At 45.8% G+C, this 19,990-nt stretch overlaps 1 protein-coding gene across 1 annotated transcript in view; it reads right to left on the bottom strand.

The window, feature by feature from the left end:
• The window catches only part of LOC119100105 (glycine receptor subunit alphaZ1), a 62,349-nt gene that overhangs the window by 15,416 nt on the left and 26,943 nt on the right, over window positions 1-19,990 (bottom strand). The window contains exons 8-9 of the mRNA XM_037223219.1: window positions 15,858-15,933; window positions 13,311-13,459 (exon numbers count right to left, since the gene is read on the bottom strand). Coding sequence (XP_037079114.1) covers window positions 13,311-13,459; window positions 15,858-15,933 — 225 coding nt within the window. The remainder of the gene's footprint in view (window positions 1-13,310; window positions 13,460-15,857; window positions 15,934-19,990) is intronic.

The following is a 19,990-nucleotide window of genomic DNA, read 5'->3' as shown; positions in this document are numbered from 1 at the left end:
TATCTCTCTCTCTCTCTCTCTCTCTCTCTCTCTCTCTCTCTCTCTCTCTCTCTCTCTCTCTCTCTCTCTCTCTCTCTCTGTGCCTTCATCCACACATCGGATTCAGCTATTCAGCAGTCAAAATCTACCACCAAAAAACACTTGTGAACCACACATACCCCCTCCATAGACTTCGGAAAGCATCGCCGATTTTTAGAGCCAATGAGCCAGGAAAAATTGATTTGAACCCCTGGCCAATCACATTTGCCGGCATGGTTTATCGTGCGACGTCCGACCAAGTCGTTTCCAGCGTTAGTCCAATAACAAGGAAGCCTGAGCAAGCAATGCAACTTGAGGCGCATAACGACGAGGGTCGTATGGTATCTTTTCTTGACACGGAACATTTGACCATTGGAAGACTGGCATACGTTCAACAGACACCGTCAGAAAATTGCTGGGTATTTGCCATCAAACCAGCGTTCTTACAATGGTGTCAACAAATAAAGCACCGTGCATTTATTACGGTATGCAGGCACTGGCGTGTTTTCCTTCTGAATAGACCTTAACAAATGGCAGTGCATGACATTGCAACAAAAGTGATGCAGTGCAAACTGGTCTATCCTGAGTGGTATTGGTGGGCTACATTACGCATCAATAGGAACATGCACATTTGGGAGCTTAAACCGAAGCTGACAAAAGGCTTTGGTCTTCAATTAAATACTACATCATACCTCACATGCCAGGAGACGGCGCTTTCACAAACATTGTCATTGGTGCCTTAAAATGCCCAGGCAGCAATTAAAACAAATATATTTAGTGAATATGCTTCCTAATGCGTCAGTATTTGATCGTGGCATCGTACCTTGCAAAACAGGTGATTGAGGGCCAATTGACGGCCGCTTTATCTTCAAAAGCTTGCTCACGAGCGCCAGATATGAGCGACTCGACAATGATACTTGTCCCGGCCTTTATCGCTGCATGGCCAATGGAATGACAGGATTTGAATGACGTTTTTTATGGCGTCATGAATACCTGCGTGGCTTCGAAATGGTCTGCACGAAATAGTCTGCACAACTTCGCGGGCGTTCAGTTCAGTTCAGAAGCTAGAGAGGTTTGGGTCTCAAGAAATGCAGGGCTGCGAACGGCTCCGAATGATCTTCAAGCTGGCTATTTCTGTTCAAACCCCCAGGGAGACCCTGGGCCCTCTCTTTAAAGGGAATATAACATGTGCCATGTTCAACAGAATTTATCGGTAATCTCAGTAACTCAAACACGGGTTTTCCAGAATCCCTATTGACCTCCGTGCTGGTTGATCCATTTATGTGCAGACTTGGGATCGTCACGAGCTGAATCATGAATCGGCTAATGAGTCGATCGTTATGAGCTGAGTCATGAGTTGTGTTGACTCGTCTGGAGAGTGGCAGCTCTCAGTCATGAGCTGAGTTACATTCCTCGTAAATTTCATACGCCGAGCTGTGAGTCGATCATATCAAGCAATATTGTGGTAGTGAATCATATGGCTGAAATGAAGATGGTAACATGAAGAAACACGGACTCCCCAGAAAAATGAACGGACCATTTCAGAGCTTCACGAAGTCTTGGAATGCAGGTAAAGTGGCGCACAGCACCCTAATCTCCACGCAGTATGGATACTCGTTTTAATTCTTTACTCGCCATAGAGCCAGGAATCGCGTGGGAGCCAAAGGCGCTAACCACTCGGCTATCACTCCCCCAGCAAGAAGAGAATATCATCTCATATATCCGAAGCTTCTGCATCCGTATTTGTTTGGCCACTTTAGTACCCAAACCCATATGCCAAGGGGCACGCCCAGTCTTGTTTTGAACACGCATTTTTGCTACCACTGCCCCCCCCCCCCTCTCTCCTCCCTACCCCCCAGGTACTTTTTCATGAAAAATGTGTGGTGTGTCTTAAAAAGCGACTTAAATTGTCTGTCGCCAAGTAGGAATATGCGTGTGATCCTTGTTAGATTTGCATCCGTTAGCTATTTGTTGTTATGTTTCCACCCTTTACAACTTTTGTGGTAATGCCAGAATAAAACAACTTAGTTGCGCATCAGACATAATCGGCTGCATATTTTGGTATCGCTGGGACCTTGACTTTACTCACTCACACCTTGGCCCTGCCCTTATAATCTGGATTTGTTCGACTACGAGCATGTTCATCTGTCAGTCTTGCAACGCTGCACACATTTGTGCCTAATACCCAGTGGTGATGGTTCTTACTATAGGTATGATCTAATGTTAAGTGCACGTTAATCCTTAACTTTTTCAAGAGCCTCAAATACAAAAGTCCGGCCTAAGGGCTTACAAACCTTTTCCATTTGCTGCGCTTATCTGAACTGTGCTTGGGGTATGGTATCATTTCTTCACCACCATCATTTTACAAACATCTTGAGTTTTTCACGTCATGGATCTTCAGGATCCAGTTCGATTTGATTTGGCTAGTCTAAACCCAATCCATCTATCTCCATGCTCGCTCTAAATTTCTTGATTTAATGCTGTTCACTTTCCGCCCACAGGAGGAAATGGCCACAGCACGATGTGTACCAATTCTTTCCACGTCTAAGACTGCCAAAACAGTGATTGGTTATGTGGTTAATGTTGATAACTTGCATTTTCCTTCATTCACTCATTTTTAGTCAGCATGCATGCTTGTAAAAGTACGCATAGCATGCATTTCCACGGATGGTGCGGACACATTGCCTCATATTTTTGACATGGCATTAGGTGCAAAATATCTACACGTTTAAATAAACAGGTCTTGCGGAATGCTTATTAATTATAGCACGATTTAAATACGGTTATGTATATATATATATATATATATATATATATATATATATATATATATATGTGTGTGTGTGTGTGTGTGTGTTTCTTATTTTTTGCGCAAGGGAAACAATATATCAATTTAGTGTACCTTCTGAGCGCATAAAACGGCCCTCTCACCTCAAATATGATAAGTCATGTGTTTTCAACTTTAAGCACACCACCTGAAAAAGACGTCAACTGAGAGCATTAACTGCTGCCAATTTTTGATTGAACAAACTTTGTCATGCACTAAGATAGATATCTACTGGAATAAGTTATGCCATCCCCTTCAAAACAATGTCGCAGCTGACATTTCTAACTCCGGTGTTACTATGCAACATCCAGTTTTTGCGCTTCCCCACGACAGAGCCTTTGTAGAAGTACGTCGATGAGTCCATCCGCGCATGGCATTGTTGCACAAATCGGCGTACGCGCAGGTGAAGACTAATCATATCGTTGAAATCACATCTGACTAAAGCGCCATCTATACAGCTGAATTGCCGCGACATCTACGCTATTTTACCGAAGTCGTAAACGAAAGCTGATTGAGATGCCCAGCGCCTTGAACACTAGAACATACCTTGAACATGCTTCCTTTTTTCTGGAAAACTTACCTCAGCGATAGCTCTGTGCCATTGGCACATGGAAAACCAGAATATTGGCAAAAACTGGCACAAATTCGTTACAAATCTACAGGGGTGTCGCTTCCGGATCGGTAGCGTGAAAATTAGTCATCCCCGTCATCCACCACAGCAGGCGAACACATTATTTCATATCTAAATTTGAGAGGCCCTCCAGAGGTTTTGATAAGCCTAGTGTACTTGGTCAGTAACAGTGACGCGGTTGGAGATCTGAACAAGGCCAACAATGGGATATAATGATCTAGCCTGAGGGACTCGTGAAAGAAATGGTCGGGTATAGTCGAAAGCTATCGCGGCGTAGAGGGCAGAAGTGTGAGCATCACCGGGAGAGAAACAGGAGCCTGAGGTAAACGGCAGCTAGCCTCAGTCATGTATGAGCCATGCATGGCTGAGATCAAGATGCCGACAGGAGGTGTCCAAGTCATAGCCGACAGGATGTCCCTCACACGCGCAATATAATTACTGTTCAGATGACCTTTAAATGTCTTATGTCGTGCGCGGTGGGTGTGATCGCGTGCACACATCACTGCAGAGTCACCATAAGCTGGGAACGTAAGTCGATCGCCGGCCAGCGTCACCTATTCTGGTCACATGATCCCCTGACACGCCATACAAAGTACCGCGTGCCGGCCCGCAGCGTGCGGTAGCCAGCCTACGGCAGACCGGGAACAATACTTATGTCGTGCGCGGAGTGCGACCGCGTGCATTTGATAGCACTGGTGCATGGCTATCGGCTGGCACTGGAATAAGCCTGTCAGACGAAGGAACCCACTTTACTCGGTTGACTTCCTGACAGGGTATTTCTCAGTGCTGGTAGGGCGGCCGCAGTGGCGATTTGCTTAAGTAATGGCGGTCAATACATTTTAAAGGGAACGCTGCGCACGTTGTGGTACACCATTTCATGGAGCACCAGCAACTGCAGAGGCTATATTAGGCATGAAACTGGGGTGCAAAACGGGGCTCCCTAGCGGGAGACAGACGCCAACAACGCCGCAACGCCCCCTCGTGACATTAATCGCCTGCTGCTGACTAAGGTGATTGACTAGAGCGGATGCTGGTGTATTTCACACTCGATAACTATCAGTAGCCCAGCCTGTGTTCAGAACGCACTCATGATTAATACAGCAGACTGGTTGTTAATTAAGGCCGAACTGTAGCCCTTAAATGTGTCTTTAACGACTAGTTTTAGAGTTGAGTAAGAGTAAATTATGTAAAATTGCTTCATCTAACTCAAGTTGGATTTTTTAGATTTAGGTTTACATAGCCGGCTTAGGACTGGCTCACAGGTCCTGGGATCCAATTCAGCAAACGACTCAAAGCCGTTCTAATTTTGTTTTTAATCGACTCTGTTCAGGCTCATTGCTGGCACTTGAATCACTTGACTCATGGCTCACACAATTTTCGAATCAAAGGTCTGATTCAATAGAATTGAAGAGAGAGAGAGAGAGAGAGGAGAGAGAGAGAGAGAGAGAGAGAGAGAGAGAGAGAGAGAGAGAGAGAGATATATATATATATATATATATATATATATATATATATATATATATATAATGTATGACCTGGTTCCTAACAGATACTTGTAATCTATAGCTCAGGAGTATATCTGACACCTCATTCCAATATATATATATATATATATATATATATATATATATATATATATATATATATATCATACCTGTATATGAGTATATGCATGTGTATACTACCTGCATGTTTTATTAAAAATAACTGCTGACTCAGCACTGACGAGCATTTTGACACATCGTTCTAGTTTGCGGGCTTTTGACTTGACATCATGACTTATATTAAAGATGGGTCGCACAAAATTACTAACATGTTTGTCGCTCTTTACATTCTGGCGTTTCGAGATCCTATCTCCTCGTCGGAGGAGACTAAAAGGCACAATAAATAGGTTTTGGGTTGTAAAGGACAAAAATTGTCCATCAAAATTGGAGACCATCTTTTGGTACGGAGATCACAAATGACGCATGACTAATTGAAGTAACACATAATTATATTTTCACTTAAATGCATATAAGATACACTCATAACGGGAGCACTACGTTATAATGGAAACACTGCGAACCATCTTTAATTTAAGCGATGACGCCAAGTCAAAAGCCCGGAAACTAGAGCAATGTGCCAGAAAGCTCGTCAATGCTGGGTCAGCAGTTATTTTTTATCGAACATATATAAGAGATATAAATGTGCCAAAATATTCCAACATATATATATATATATATATATATATATATATATATATATATATATACAAATAGTGTAAAGGCAACTTTATGGTTTGAATCTACCGAATGCAGTGCAGCAAACCACATCTTTTTTTCTTTCCTTTTTTCTACGCCGTTACCCAAGAACAGGTAACCAGGAGTGCCCCACCCTCAATTCCAGCGACGCAGTAAACCGTACGCTAACACCAGAAAACATAAAATCAAGTCGCGGCACTCCCAGCCAGGAAGATGAAACAAACGTAAAAAAGCAGGTGAATAGATGGTGCAGATCCGAAGGAATTGCGTTATGTGATAGGTAGGGAAAATCATAGATGGGAAGGCTTAAAGTAGTCATTAGCCAAAGTCAGCTAATGACAGCCCGCTATAACCGCCCAATAAGCTACAACCGCTGAATTCACCGTTTTAGTAAGGGCTATACAGTCATACAAGTCGGAGGGGGCAATTACCTGGTCATTTTTGTGCTGGGTTTTGAGCTGGATGTCCAGGGAGTCCACCCAACTAAGCAGAGCTTGTTGCTGGGAGAACTCCCGGAGCCAGCGCCGTGAATTTGGGTCTATGTGCATGATTTTATATCAGAAATCGATTATGAAACATGAAGGAGGCCAAATATGAAATGCGTTGGATATGTACGGCACAAAGGATTGCAATGTCTTCAAATATGTTGGTTACGTTAATATGTATTCACGAAATGCTTGCGGAAAATGCATCTCTCCTGAAAATGCATCTCTCCTGAAAATGCATCTCTCCTGAAAATGCATCTCTCCTGTGACCTGTTACCACAACCAGGTCTCTCAAGTTTCAGTTAAAAAGCTGACATATACTAGCTAGCACTCACGACCCAGACCCATTTCTTATATACCATTCAAGGTGGAGAAGACTGCGCTTAGCCTGGCAGTTGGCATCGCCCACTGGCGAAGTGTCAGCCAAATGCATTCACATGTAGGTAATCAAATTCCCACTAGCCAGTACTAGCCAAGCCGTGGGGGATCGCACGTCAGCAATCAACATCAGATTGCGATTCTTCAAATAGCGATAAGCTACGGTGAGTTAGAAACAATATGACTGCAACCTCCTAACCTAAACGTAACAAGTATTATTTATTACAATTGCGTTTCTTACCAACAAGCCCAGGAAAAATATACTTAACTCGGCCCACGTCCTGCAGTCAGCAAGGAACTGGACTGAACAGAACTGAAACTGTGAACAACTGAACTAGATGGGCTAACGTAAGCGCCGATTGTGGTTTCCACAATGGTGTCCACCACGATGCCTTAGACGGAGTAGAGGACGTCACTAGTCCATCGTAGAATGACGGCAGGCACTCTATGATGGATTGGGAGTCAGAACAGGCTTCCGCACTGTATAGAGCTTGGAATGTTGTGCGCAATTTACCCGCACTCCAAGGCTTACTTGGGTTGGAGCCTAAATTCTCATGAGTTGCGTGATGAATGGAAATAGTTCTTGATGATATATCTGGGAGGTCATGTGCGATGAGCGATGCGAATGTGAGACAAGACGATCTGGTTATTTATTTCAGATACCCTCAGCAAAAAGATGCTTACAGCAGTTTAAGTAGTAGTGAATAAGGTGTCAGGTATGAATTAGTTCATTGTCGTGACAATTCACGATGAAAAATATGATCATTCATTTGATTTTATAGGAAGAAGACAACCTTTCATTGACGCTAGCGTAGGATATAGGAATGCAGAATGTCTGTACCACTTGATATTTTCAGGTTCCTAAATGAAATTTGGCAAACTTCAGTTCAGAACCAACAATATTGTCTTTGCTAGTTGGAAACCACAATAGCAAATCTTGTGCTGCTGAAAAAGACCTTATAATTTATAGTACGTGCTATTCCTTTTAACTTTCTGAAATGGTCTATTGATTTGGCTGGGATATGCCGTGTTTTCTCATGCTACCATTGTCATTTAAGTCAAATAAATCACTGACGCAACTTTGTTAGAAATAATCGACGCATGATTCAGCCCATGAAATTCTAAGGATGTGATTCAGCTCCTGAATTAATGCACCATTTTCCCTAGTGAGCCGATTCGCCACACAACCCATCTCAAAACAATTGATTCATGAATCGATTTATGATTCAGCTCGGGCCGAACACACGTCTCCATGCCGCTGCACTGACATTCAGTAGCTAAACCACGTTGATCCAACTAAGAATAATATTTTTTACGCGAAATGAGAGAATTTTTACACTTTTTTCTTAAATCCATGTCTCTACTTCAATCAGATTACAGGGCAATGTCATGCCTGGCAATCAGCGCTTTGGATCCGTCCAGGGTGTCGGATGCTTCATTAGTGTCTACATCGGTGCTGTGTGCAGCAAGGCGGGCTTTCACGATCATTGAGTTCAACGCTCATTCATCGTGGACCATTTTACGAATGTAAGGTATGCATGCACTACATACCTATCAAAAGAGGCGTGACCAGGCCATAGGAGTTTTTTTGTCGCGTCTGCTTCAGACATGCCTAGCGATTTTTTCAAGTTTCAAAAAACTAGGGTGGGAAGAAACTTGGCATCACAACCGACCATGAAATAGTGATCCTGTTTATAGCCAGTCAGCGCAGTTTTATCACCATATACTATGTCAATCTCTGGAAAACATTTGTAGCCAAAAACCGTTCCTAAAAGTTGTGACGCAAGAAGATAAGCGATGGCATATTTTTGCAAGCTTTAAAATTTTTCGCACCGTTGTACTTCGTGAAAACGGTTAATACAGAAAAACCTGAAAATAATGATTGATTTAAGTTCCAAGTGCATAGCCTGCGTGCTTGAAAGATGAACATCACACCAGCGCTGGCGCATATATATAGGTAATAATGCAGTTTTTTGCTTTTAATTAGAGTTTGTTCACTTAAGATTAAACACATTGTATAGGTGCTATTGGAAAGCAGACTTGCTAAGAAAGGCCTATGTTATGGTGTTTTACAAACGGTTCCCGCTTGGTTTACTGCCCGAAGAGGCGACGCTGTTGGTGCTGGAAGTCCTGCTACTCGTAACGCACCTCGTAACGCTACTGTCACGCTGCTGCTCGTAACGCAACTCGTAACGCTACTGCTACGCTGCTACTCGTAACGCAAGGTTCACTCTTGTCTCAGCAATATGGAAGCGTTCTCGGTTGGCATTTCTATTCTAAGCCGTTAACATTTGTGAATCAGTCAGGCACATTCCCTGAAAAACGAGCTGTTCCGTGCGATTAGGACATCGAATGGATACTATTTAGCTGTTCTGGCCTACTTCACTTTGCGAAGAACCTACGCCGTAAATGTTGGTATGGCATCGCCTCCAGCCATATAACTTTGATTTGCATGTCAGCGATTCACAGCGTGAATGAATTATGTTTTGCTGCTGTTTGATCATCTGCATCAGTTAGATGTCCGCTGTGCATGGGGACGTTGTCTTCACCATTGCTCGAGCTTTGCGGCATGCCATCGACGACTTGCGACTTGTGGCATGCTATCGAAAAAGTGTGTCCCTGCTCAATGTCAAAAGACGTACCATTCTTGCGCGCGCTGCGACCGCCATGAGTAGCAGACGGGCGTGAATTTTTGTCGTGGACCGTCACGAAGCTCGTGTGCGTAAATTTTACCAAATTCTTACAAAATAACAAACTTGTAGCCATCGTATGCGCAAATTCTACGCCAATTCACACAGTCGTCTGTGCCGTACGTCTGGCTAAAAACTGCAAACGGACACACAAGCAGACACACATTGACGTGCATCATAAAATCGTAGCAGCTAGCAGCTCTGAAGAAAATCCTCGCCACGTGAAAGAAACGGCCTGCCGTTAATATTTCGGTACTTCCGTTATTGCTTTTATCATCTATCGTTGCAACCAAATATAGCAAGTGGGTCCGCAGACTACACTGCCAACGAAGCCACCACTGAGGCTCGTCACAAAAACCTTCTTCAAAGAACGTGCTCCCTCGCATATCGCTGCGAGGGAGTCCATATAAATCATGCATGGGTAAGAGGATAAAAAAGCTTCGCAAGAAAACAGTTTTAGCTCAAGCATGACGATAAATTATGGCTGAACAAAAACAGGATTTCATCTCCTGCCATGTGCGGTGTTCTGCATAGAGATTCCTGCACGGGAATAAAGGCAGTGATAGGTAGAGGTTAACAGCAACCCGATCCTTCCGTGGCGCCAAGGCCTTCTGAAACTGTCGCGAGTTACATCACACTGACCTGATTTTAGCCCGATTGGCCTGAGGATACCAGTTGTCTTTAAATAAACCAATAGCAATTAAGGTATGCATGCACGAAAGCAATTTCATGCAAAAGAATGAAATTAGCTTACAATTAAAGAGAAATAGCTTTTCATCTTCATCTGTCATGGACGAGGTTTTGCATAAAGATGTTATCCATGAAAAACATGAGTGAAGGCAGGGCCATTTTATTAAAGGTAAACGTCAACAGCATCCCGCACCTTCCGCAGTGGCAAGGATCTCTGAAACAGTCACAAGCCACATCACACTGACTGATTTTAGCCTGGTTGATCTGGAGTATTAGTTGTCACAGATGTCAAGAACATCCCGAACCCTCCGCGGTGGCAAGGCTTCCTGAAACTGTCACGAGCTACATCACACTGACCTGATTTCAGCCTGATTGGCCTGGGAATATCAGTTGTCATGGAAATCAAACTGCTGCAGACAAACAAGATTAGTCGCTGGTCAATATTTTGTGTCGTGGAATGATGGCCTGCCGCAGCAGACCGGTGCGCAAAAAACATTCCTTTGCCAAAGCGATATTCCTATGAAAACATCACTCTCACCTGTGATACTGCATAATTCGTACCACCTAGCAGATGCATTTGGCTAAAACACGACCACAGACAAGGCTGTGTTTGAAAACCAAACCCAAACCAGCCCGCATTTACCGAAGTGAGGAGTTTCGTACTCGTTCGAAACTCGCGATGTGCTTAACAAATCAGCTATATTCTTTGCATGTGCCCATGTACACGCGTCCATGGCAGCTGCAGCATGAGATGTGTTTTGAAAGGCTGAAAAATTGATAATGATTAGACATGACAAACACGCATGTGATTTATGGCCATGCCATTGCTACAATGCGTGGTAAATATTAACGTGGTGCATTGTAAATTTTAGCTGTTATAGCACACGCAACTGAACATTATAGTCGTCAGTCAGAAGTGAATCGGCAAAAAACTTGCGAGTAGGCTTGCAAAAGTGACTTACGGGCTTTCGGAAAAGAAATTTTCCAGGGGAAGTTGGGCTCGCTCGACGAAGTAACGTAGGCATATTGTCGGCCTTTCACCGCGCAGAATTAGGCGGAAGGCAACTACTCAGACGATACCAAAGAGTGGCAATACATTGGCAGCTATGCAGCGCGCATGCGGCAACCGTGCTGCAAGATGCTGTACGGTGCGCGGCGTACAGCGCAGGGGCGGGTTGTCATCCGGACCGTGCATCGCGACTCACATGACAGCCAATGCATTTCAACACGTCTACGCTCTATAGTATACCCAGTAGACCACATTGAAGACCGCAAACAAGAAGGCGTAACAGCGAACGGACCACTTCTCAATGCCTCTGGCCAGCCTCTGGCTGTCCCAGGAGCAGGGCTTGACGCTTTGGCCCAGCGGCTGGACCTGGATTTGCTTGATACCGGTCGCGCTGGCACGGCAGGGTGTAGACGGAGCTACGGAACTCTCCTTCGTCTTCTGCGTCTGGTCCGGCCCCAGTCTGCGGTCGAGGACATGACCCAGGCGCATTAGTAGCACACTGAAAACGCTGAATGAAAAATCATGGATGATAATGGTAATGATAACAAACACATCTCAATTGTGTTGTCGAAGGATTCTTGGGTTCTTGGGCGCCGCAAAACCTGTAGTACATGGCTTATTTGTTTGATTGTAGGCTTTTTTTGGTCGGCTCGTCCAGAGTCCAGCCGAAATCAGTTAAATCATAGATTTGGAAAATGATGAACGGGAGGCATATTACATGACTTAACACCGTCTCAGTCCTAATGACGACGCGGCTTATAGCTTTCAAACCTTGACTATCCCATCTCGCAGCCTTGATACTGCCTGCTCACGCCGTGAAATGGACTGAAAAAGGTGGACTTTGATTTGATACATCACAGGACTGGACAACAAATGCATTCAGTTCTATGGAAGACAACCTGCGCTCTTAGCCCATGTAGCAGAGAGCTACGAAACGTACTCTTCTGCCAATGTGGCGACAGGTAGCTCAAAAAATAGATTTGGAAAAGTTTTTACAAGCGGATTATTAAAATGTTTTAAATATTTAATCAAAACCCTACAACGGATGCATTCATGAAATAAAAGCTAACGCCAGGCCGTGCTTGTTGTGTGGGCCCCGTTCTGTGCCACCCGATCGTGCGATTTCAGGTCAACGGCAGAACTTGGTGGTGAATGTGTAACGTGTCACAGTGCTCAGCACATGCCCTGTTCGCTGACCTCACGCCACTTGCGGCACGACCGCTTACACTGTCCGCAAGCCATCCCAGTCTGGGGAAAATAGCGAGCGCCTAAAGAGACTCGAACCCATTCAGCTACGAGTAAGTGGATCTGAAGCCAATCAACAGGGCTATCGGGACAAACATTTTGAGATATAATTGGAGATACTTCATGCTATAAGCTTTCTTGAGACTGATTGTCGCAATTTTTTTTCCCATAGAAACACCATAGCCGATATCGCTATGACTGCGGCACACAGTATCATCACATTTCCAAAACAAAATGTTTGCCTGTTTGTCCTACCAGAGCAGTACTTTTGTGTCGCACCATTTTCAAAACAAGTCAGACACGTCTTATGATGTCGTCGTTGCAACGAAACGAAAAAATGCGTTGCATGCAAGTACATTCGTCTTTCCAGCAGTATGAATTAGAGCCGATGTTCCCGGTACAAAGTCCATTTTACGCTAAATTATACCTTAACATGTAGAAATATACTCCAAGGGGCAATTGAACACGGGTAGGTTTGGAGGATGCGACCGGTTTTTATCCGCAGAATGACTTAACATTGCTGACCGCTATCCGTACCAATAGATAGAATATCCGCAAACATTGGATTCGACAGCAACAGCGATGAAAATCTCCGTGACTCAGCTGCGACGTTCATTCATGAACATGGTGTAAACAATTCAAGCAGCAGGTCGGCATTGACTATCAATAGCTGTCGACGTGATCCTCACGTTGCGATACATAAATGACATACGATTTATGGAGCTATGGACATAACGTTCAGACAGGCCTCCATGCTCGTCGCTGGCGGGTTGTCTGTGTGCCTGCTGTGGGTCTTCTGTGCATGTCTTTCATTGTGTCGGCAAAAATAAATTGCAGTTTTGTCCTCTGTTGGCCCATGGATCAGGGCGTTCGTGATCCACATGTTCCACACTTGCTTGCTTACGGTGAAACTACCACGCCGTCTGGAATGGCGTGCCTTTTGTTCTCATCGGGGTTCGGAAAGATGTTGATCTTGTGGGCGGGCAAAAAATGAATATGTTGACCTTTCCTCGTCCCTGGGTCACTTAATATAAATCACACATATTCGATGCCTGTTAACCTCCAAAAAACCGACCACAGCTCGTTGGTCACCATACTTTGGTGATGACCTGTGCAACTAAAGTTTGTTATCTGCTCGAACCTGATGATCACGGCGTATTCAACGGTGCAGCAGAAGCAGAACATCATGCAGCCGATCATCCATACATCCATGGCCTTGATGTAGCTGACCCGTGGGCCCGACTCCCTGAAAACAAACGGTGAAATAGGAGCCATGTGAACTTCCGCCGACTTGGCTCCGTTTCGTCAAGGAACGTGATTATTATCAGTGCAATTAGTTCTGGCGTTCAAGTGTCGAATAAATCCGGATTCACCGTCATGTCACATTCACAGGCGCGAAAAAAGTGATACTATACAGGGTATTTGCAAACACTGCGCACAACGAAGAGCAATACGATTATCCAAACATTTGTTGCAAACGTTAGTCATAAAAAAGTCATGACACACCAGCATCGCAACATTATTTGTTTCACAAATCCCTGCAACGTGGCTTCTTTGCTGCCCACTCTCACACAGTGTGTCTTTTTCGGTTTGATTGGCGCGTATGATGAGGTAAATCTGGGCACACTGCTTTCTAAAATCTATGTTGTTGGACTTTTTCGCGGTAATCGTGCAATTCCTGAAATATGTCTTCCAGACACATCCTTTATTCAGATTCGGCTTGTTTCCCTCCGCTCTCCACACCAAACCACATGCCATGCGTCAAGGGCAGCATCATAGCTTTCACAGTATTCCTCAGCATGAACAATCAGATAGTTCTACAACCATTTCCATCATCTTTTCCCATTACACGTTATACTCAATTTTTACGCACGATGTAGCCCTACAGTGCACATACCCTCCATGGTCCGAGCTACCCAAGGTGTCCGGGAGGATCTTAACGAAGCTGCTGCCTGAAGTCAGCAGTGGGACCTACCTGTGTCTGCCCGGGCCCTCCCCCCCCCCCCCCCCCCCCCGATGTCCCATATCCTTTCTAATGTCTCAAGCGAAGAAATCGCCCTATGCCTCGCTTTCATATACCACTCAATCAACGGCGAAGAAAGCATAAAGCACAGTTTTTAGGCTTGCCTTGGCACAACCCTTGATGATCGCGTTTGGTTCCACACCCACACCCCTCACATTAAGACAATGACCATAACAATTACACCACAAGTTTTGCACAGTCCGTCACCTGTCTCGAGAAGGCGATCGACCCACCCTTTTTCGCACGCACTCTTGTTTTTCACTGATGATCCAAATCTGAGGAAGTCGTAGATGTGATCCTCTGGGGCGAGTCCAAGAAACTGTTTCAGCTTTACCCACCTGCTTAGGTTTTTTCTGCTGAACATTCAGCTTTTCTACAAGTCTGATGCCACATTAAAGCACCGTAAATCTAGTCTTCAGTCATCTTCTCAGATTCAAAATCTCCTTTTCTTTTCATCCGAAGCCACTCATCCGTGACTCATAACATTTTACTCCATATTCAACACACATTTTACTCCTTTCAGTCTACATTTAAGGAATTTCTTTTCTATGCGTCCGAAGACAATCGGACGATGATGAAAACCTCAGGGCAGACGTGCTTGCGAAGGGCAGGCCACTCAATCCCCCAGACTACGTGTATAGCTATGTGTCCTGATAAAGCACGCTGCAGGATGGCCGAAACTATTTATATTCACGCCCATACCAAGTGGATCTTGTTCCCAGGAACGGCATGCACACCGCATCAAGCACTTCTTGAGGAAGCGATTGAGCAACATGGGCAAACACCGGTCCGAAGAGTTCGCCCGCCTCCGAATGGGGCACGCCCGCGCGACCAGCGATCACGTTTTAAGTTCGATCACGACCAGCGATCACGTTTTAAGTTCGATCACGACCAGCGATCACGTTTTAAGTTCGATCACGACCAGCGATCACGTTTTAAGTTTGATCACGACCAGCGATCACGTTTTAAGTTCGATCACGATCAGCGATCACACCTCTACTTCGTGTTTTGTGTCGACCTTCTCCGACGCTCCAGGTGGGGCTTTAGTCCCAATCGCAGACATTCGTCACCCAATGAATGTATGATGATATAATCACCAAATCATTATGTTTACATCCCATCACTAGCTCCATCCCACAACCGACTGCCCAACTGGTAGAAGCTGAACAAAACCACACGCACGCTCGTACGCACGCACGCTCGCACGTACGTACGTAAGCACAGCCTACGTTCTGAGCTCTATCACGCATGCGTCGTCGACTGCTGGAAGGATGCCCACTTCCACATGGCGATATTGTAGCCTAAAACTGAGGTTTAAGAGAGCGTATGGGTCGACGGCAGCGGCAGTTATCCGGCGCTGGACAAGTGGAGTATCAAGGCTCAACTTGTTCTGGAGACATCAGACCGGACGACTGGAAGCCGAGACAGAGAGGTGGTGCTTAGGGCCCCGACAGCGCGACAAGTAGTCGGCCAGTTCGTGCCGCACGTGGTCCTGTACCTCTCGGCGGCGAACATGGTGGTGACGGCGAGCAGAGTGGTGATACAGAGTGCCATGCGGCCAGGCACTGCTGACGCCGGCACCAGGAACGACACGCCGGCCACAGCCACGAGCAGCGCCGACGGCAGGTACGCCTGCAGCAGGTAGAACTGCACCTTGCGCTGCAGATTAAGCCGGAATCCGACCGCCGAGTACGTGCCTGCAGCAAGGTCGGACACGGGACGATCAATGCCCCATGTTCGGGAGCAACAACACGACGCTGAGCATGCGTGGCAAGAGGGTGAGTCATGTGTGACCTTCCTTGCATCGATAACTTTCCTTTTTGTTGTCTTGTCACGCGTAGATGTGATGTGCTTAAAGTGAAGGAACAGAACCCCAGGCTCACATTTTCAACCCCAACGCATCCAATATGCATCGTGTTATCATGGGTTATGGTCCTGGGTATTAGCGGGAAGCGTTCGCCTGGCTATGCCGCTCACCATTGCCAAGTATTTTGACAGTTTGATTACGACTTGGCCGGCGTGGGAAGTGACCCGGAGCGTCCTCTCATGTGGGTCAGACGGTGGGTCCCATAAGCAGAGTGTCATATCAATACGCCAACGGATGTACCTAGGGGCTGGTGTAATAACCAGACGATCTCTCAGTTTTCCAAATTGTTTAGTTCCCACCTTTACGACAAAAAATGTCCTCATAATTTTGATATCGAGCCACACAAGGATGCCATGAGACCCAGGAGTGTCACCAGAGTCAAGATAAAGAACCTAAAGAAGTTCTTCCAGTGAAAAAGTCGCTCCTCCCAAAAAGTCAGCAGATTTGGCCAGCTTCATTTCGAGGAGGTCTTTTTTCAATTTTTTTGAATTTGTTTTCCATCTAGCTATGCCGGCAGGCGTATTCATTGAGGGAGCTCTGGACTGAACACAAGGGAACCGTTACCTGCCCCGATAGGAGGCTTGTGAGTAGATCAGTGTGGGGCTCACTTTTTTTCTCCGGTCGGGAAATGAAGGGTCTTTCCGTCTCATCTAGGGTACTTAACGGCTGCCATGCTGGTGACACGGAGGCCGGCCGAGGCCACCTGCTTGATCCGGTGGCCGTGTCCCCCTGGTTCATTCGGTGTCCCTCAGAGGGATGCATCATACATTGGATCGCTTTCCTCTTTGGCCTATGACGCTCTCTGACTGAAACGGTTGGCCCGGATCAACGCACGGACCTCGCCGATGCCAAAGGGTCCTTTGGCGGCACGGAGGGTCGAATAATTGGCACAGGGGCCGCAATTATACTTATCAAGGTCGTGGTCGATACGAGGCGTACGGCTCGTTCTTCACTGCCCCCGCCACCTGACACCGGGCTCATGCAGTATCTCATTTGGGATCCCTTGAGCGTCATTTGTCACATCTCCATTTACTGGCAGAGCACACTGACCGCCGCAAGACGTCCTGTGGCAATGGGTGCCATGTCCCAGCCCTTTCCCCAAAATAAGTTCTGGTCGACCCGAGACCCCTTGCCCGATGCAGAGTTCCGTGCTAGGACCCGCAGGTTCCTGAATGACTCGGGTCTCCCATTATCTTAGCAGCTCCTAGCACAGGGGACACCGGCCTGACTGTTCGGTATCGATGACCTCCGATAAACATGGGAACCATTGCTGCCCTAGATGTCCCCGGTTAAAGGACGAGGCTCTCTGATTGGTGTTTGATGCAGGTCGGGTCCTTTAACACGACTTTCGGCCATTGGAAGGTCATGGGCCAGCGCGCCGGGTTCCTTAATACGGCCTCCGACCGGCCCTTCCGTTTCTTTAATCGGCCCTTAATTGGTGGTGCCGAGGACACTTGGGATACCTCCCGGGACCTAAGGGGACAGGTGCACCCCGTGCCCTACCTTCTCCCCTGATGGTATATCTAGGCAAAATCAAGCTCCTGGCTAAATGAAATCAATGCCTTTCAACAGTCAGCTTCAGTGCAATAATTTTCAGTCTATGGGCTTGCTGCGCTCACCACACACACGGCGCGTACTTACTCAGCGAGCGTCAAAAGCCGATGGCCGAGGGCGCCGAGCCACGGCCTTACAGCGGACTTCGCGCGCGGTAGTCTGCGCTTGGCGTCGCATGTGACGTTACCTTCCATGCCGATAAACATGTTCATTGCGGCGTGGTGATGAGTTATTGCAATGATTGCAATGATGATAAAAGTGGCGATGATTTAGTGTAGCATTTTCTTTCATAAGCAGAGGGAGCGGATCGAGGCGCATTTACGCGGTCTATGTGTATTCGACGCATGGAACAGAACAGGGCACCGCCGATTCTATTGATCGATCCAGCCAGAGTGGCAAGCAACATAGCCTTGTATGCGCAACGGCCATGGGCTTTTGTGTCCATGTGTCCTCGGAAACCACCGCTGCTTGCTGGCATAGCGAATTGGCCACCTGAGCCTGGCGAGCAGTGCGGTGGTTGGTGACCGCAGAATCGGGTACGGAAACTGGCCAACACTATGGGCATTCATGGCCCCGAAACGGAAATGAGTTTCCGTATAACTTTACGCGTGGTCAGGTCCATATCTGTAAACACCTAGCTGTTCTGGAAACGCCCACTTAGTGCACATGGTGTCATGCAAACTTCGCAGCTCACATTGTTTATTTAATTGTCATTAGGCGTTTCCACGATATGTTAATGTGCTGAGAAGCTCTCAACAAGTTCTTAAAATGATTCTATGAATTGTTATTACATTCCATACGTTTCGAAAAGATAAATAGTGCTTTCATGTAGTTCCATTTAAGAGAATGTTCTACATTTGAAGATATGGAATCAAGCAACAGATATGAAGAAGTAAGCTAGTTCATTTACAAACATTGGCATATTTTAAGTGGCTGCTGCAGACAACATCATTTCTCTGTTCAGTAAATACACTCATTAAAATGTCATTGCCTGATTACGTCATCATACCTTGCACAATATTGATTCGAAGCCAATCGGCGGTCGTTACATCTGGAAACCGCGTTTACAAGCGTCGGATACCAACGAACAGACAATCATGTTTGTCTTCTTAGCCTTGATCGCCGCAGAGCCAACGGAATGGCAGGATTGGAATGACGTTATTATGACATTAGGGATGCCTGGGTGACATTGAAATAGGTTCCATGAAATGGTCTGCACACCTTTGTGGGCGTATAGCTCAGAAATTAGAAGAGTTTAGGTCTTAAGAAGCGCCGGGATGTGGACTGCACCAAGTGATCTTCAAAATGGTTATTTCAGTTCAAAGCGCAGTAGGAATGCAAAACCTTCCCTCTCATATGCAGGGTGTAAGCCCCGTGAATGCAACTAAACGTAAGTTTGTTATATTTAACGAGACTCTTAATGGACATTTTTCAGCCTATGCTTTCAGTCCACCCAACTTCCAGGAAAATAATATGCCTGCAATCAGCAATGTGCATCGGCTGAGAGCGTTGAATGCTGGCTGCACCATTATTGTTTACATCGGTGCTGTGTGGTGCAAGGCGGGCTTTGAGCATCATTTCATCTAAGGATCATTCCTCCTGTAACATATTAAGGTATGTAAGCCCTGTCCGCTCTGTAAGTATCATAAGCAGGCTCTGTGAGTACTCCAAGAAAGCTCTGTATGCACTGCATACATATGACCAGGGCTGTTATAAGCTTGATATAGGAGTTTGCTTTGTGGCGTCTGCGTCAGAGATGCAACCGAGCGTTTTTGAAAGGTTTTGAAAAGGTTCGGTAGGAGGCGATCTGGCATCATATTAGTATATAAAGTCGTAATCTTGCTTATGACCACCAAATGCAATTTCATCAAACTGCGCGTCTTTACAATCATGTCTTAAATCTCTGTGAGACATTTTCAGCCGAAAATCGTTGACAAAGATGTGTAGTTAGCAAATAAACGCAGTTTTTCAAGTTTTATACAAAAAATTTGCGCCGCGATCCTTAGTGACAACGGCTAATGTTACATATAACAGCGAAATGTCGAACAAGAGCGATGCGGCGTGACGATAAGTGTGTAGAATCTGATGCACGACAGATGTTGGCAGACTTGGTGGACGCTGATGTAATGTTGGCTGTGTGGACGTTGACAATTCGCAACTTAAATTATGTATCGTGCTCACCAGCATGTTCGTAGATGCAGTTATAATTGAGCCACCCGCGTCGTATGCAATCGGGAAAACAGAAAACAGAGCGGAGAAGGCAGCGATAGGACTATTGTGGTAAGAAGCCTTGTCAAGAAAGACCCATACAATACTATTCAACGAAAACCTAT

This window comes from Pollicipes pollicipes, unplaced genomic scaffold, assembly GCF_011947565.3.
Source record: "Pollicipes pollicipes isolate AB1234 unplaced genomic scaffold, Ppol_2.1 Scaffold_4881;HRSCAF=5763_pilon_pilon_pilon, whole genome shotgun sequence".
Taxonomy (NCBI): Eukaryota; Metazoa; Arthropoda; class Thecostraca; order Pollicipedomorpha; family Pollicipedidae; genus Pollicipes; species Pollicipes pollicipes.
Note: the sequence above shows the minus strand (reverse complement) of the source record. Positions and strands in the feature narration are given on the sequence as shown.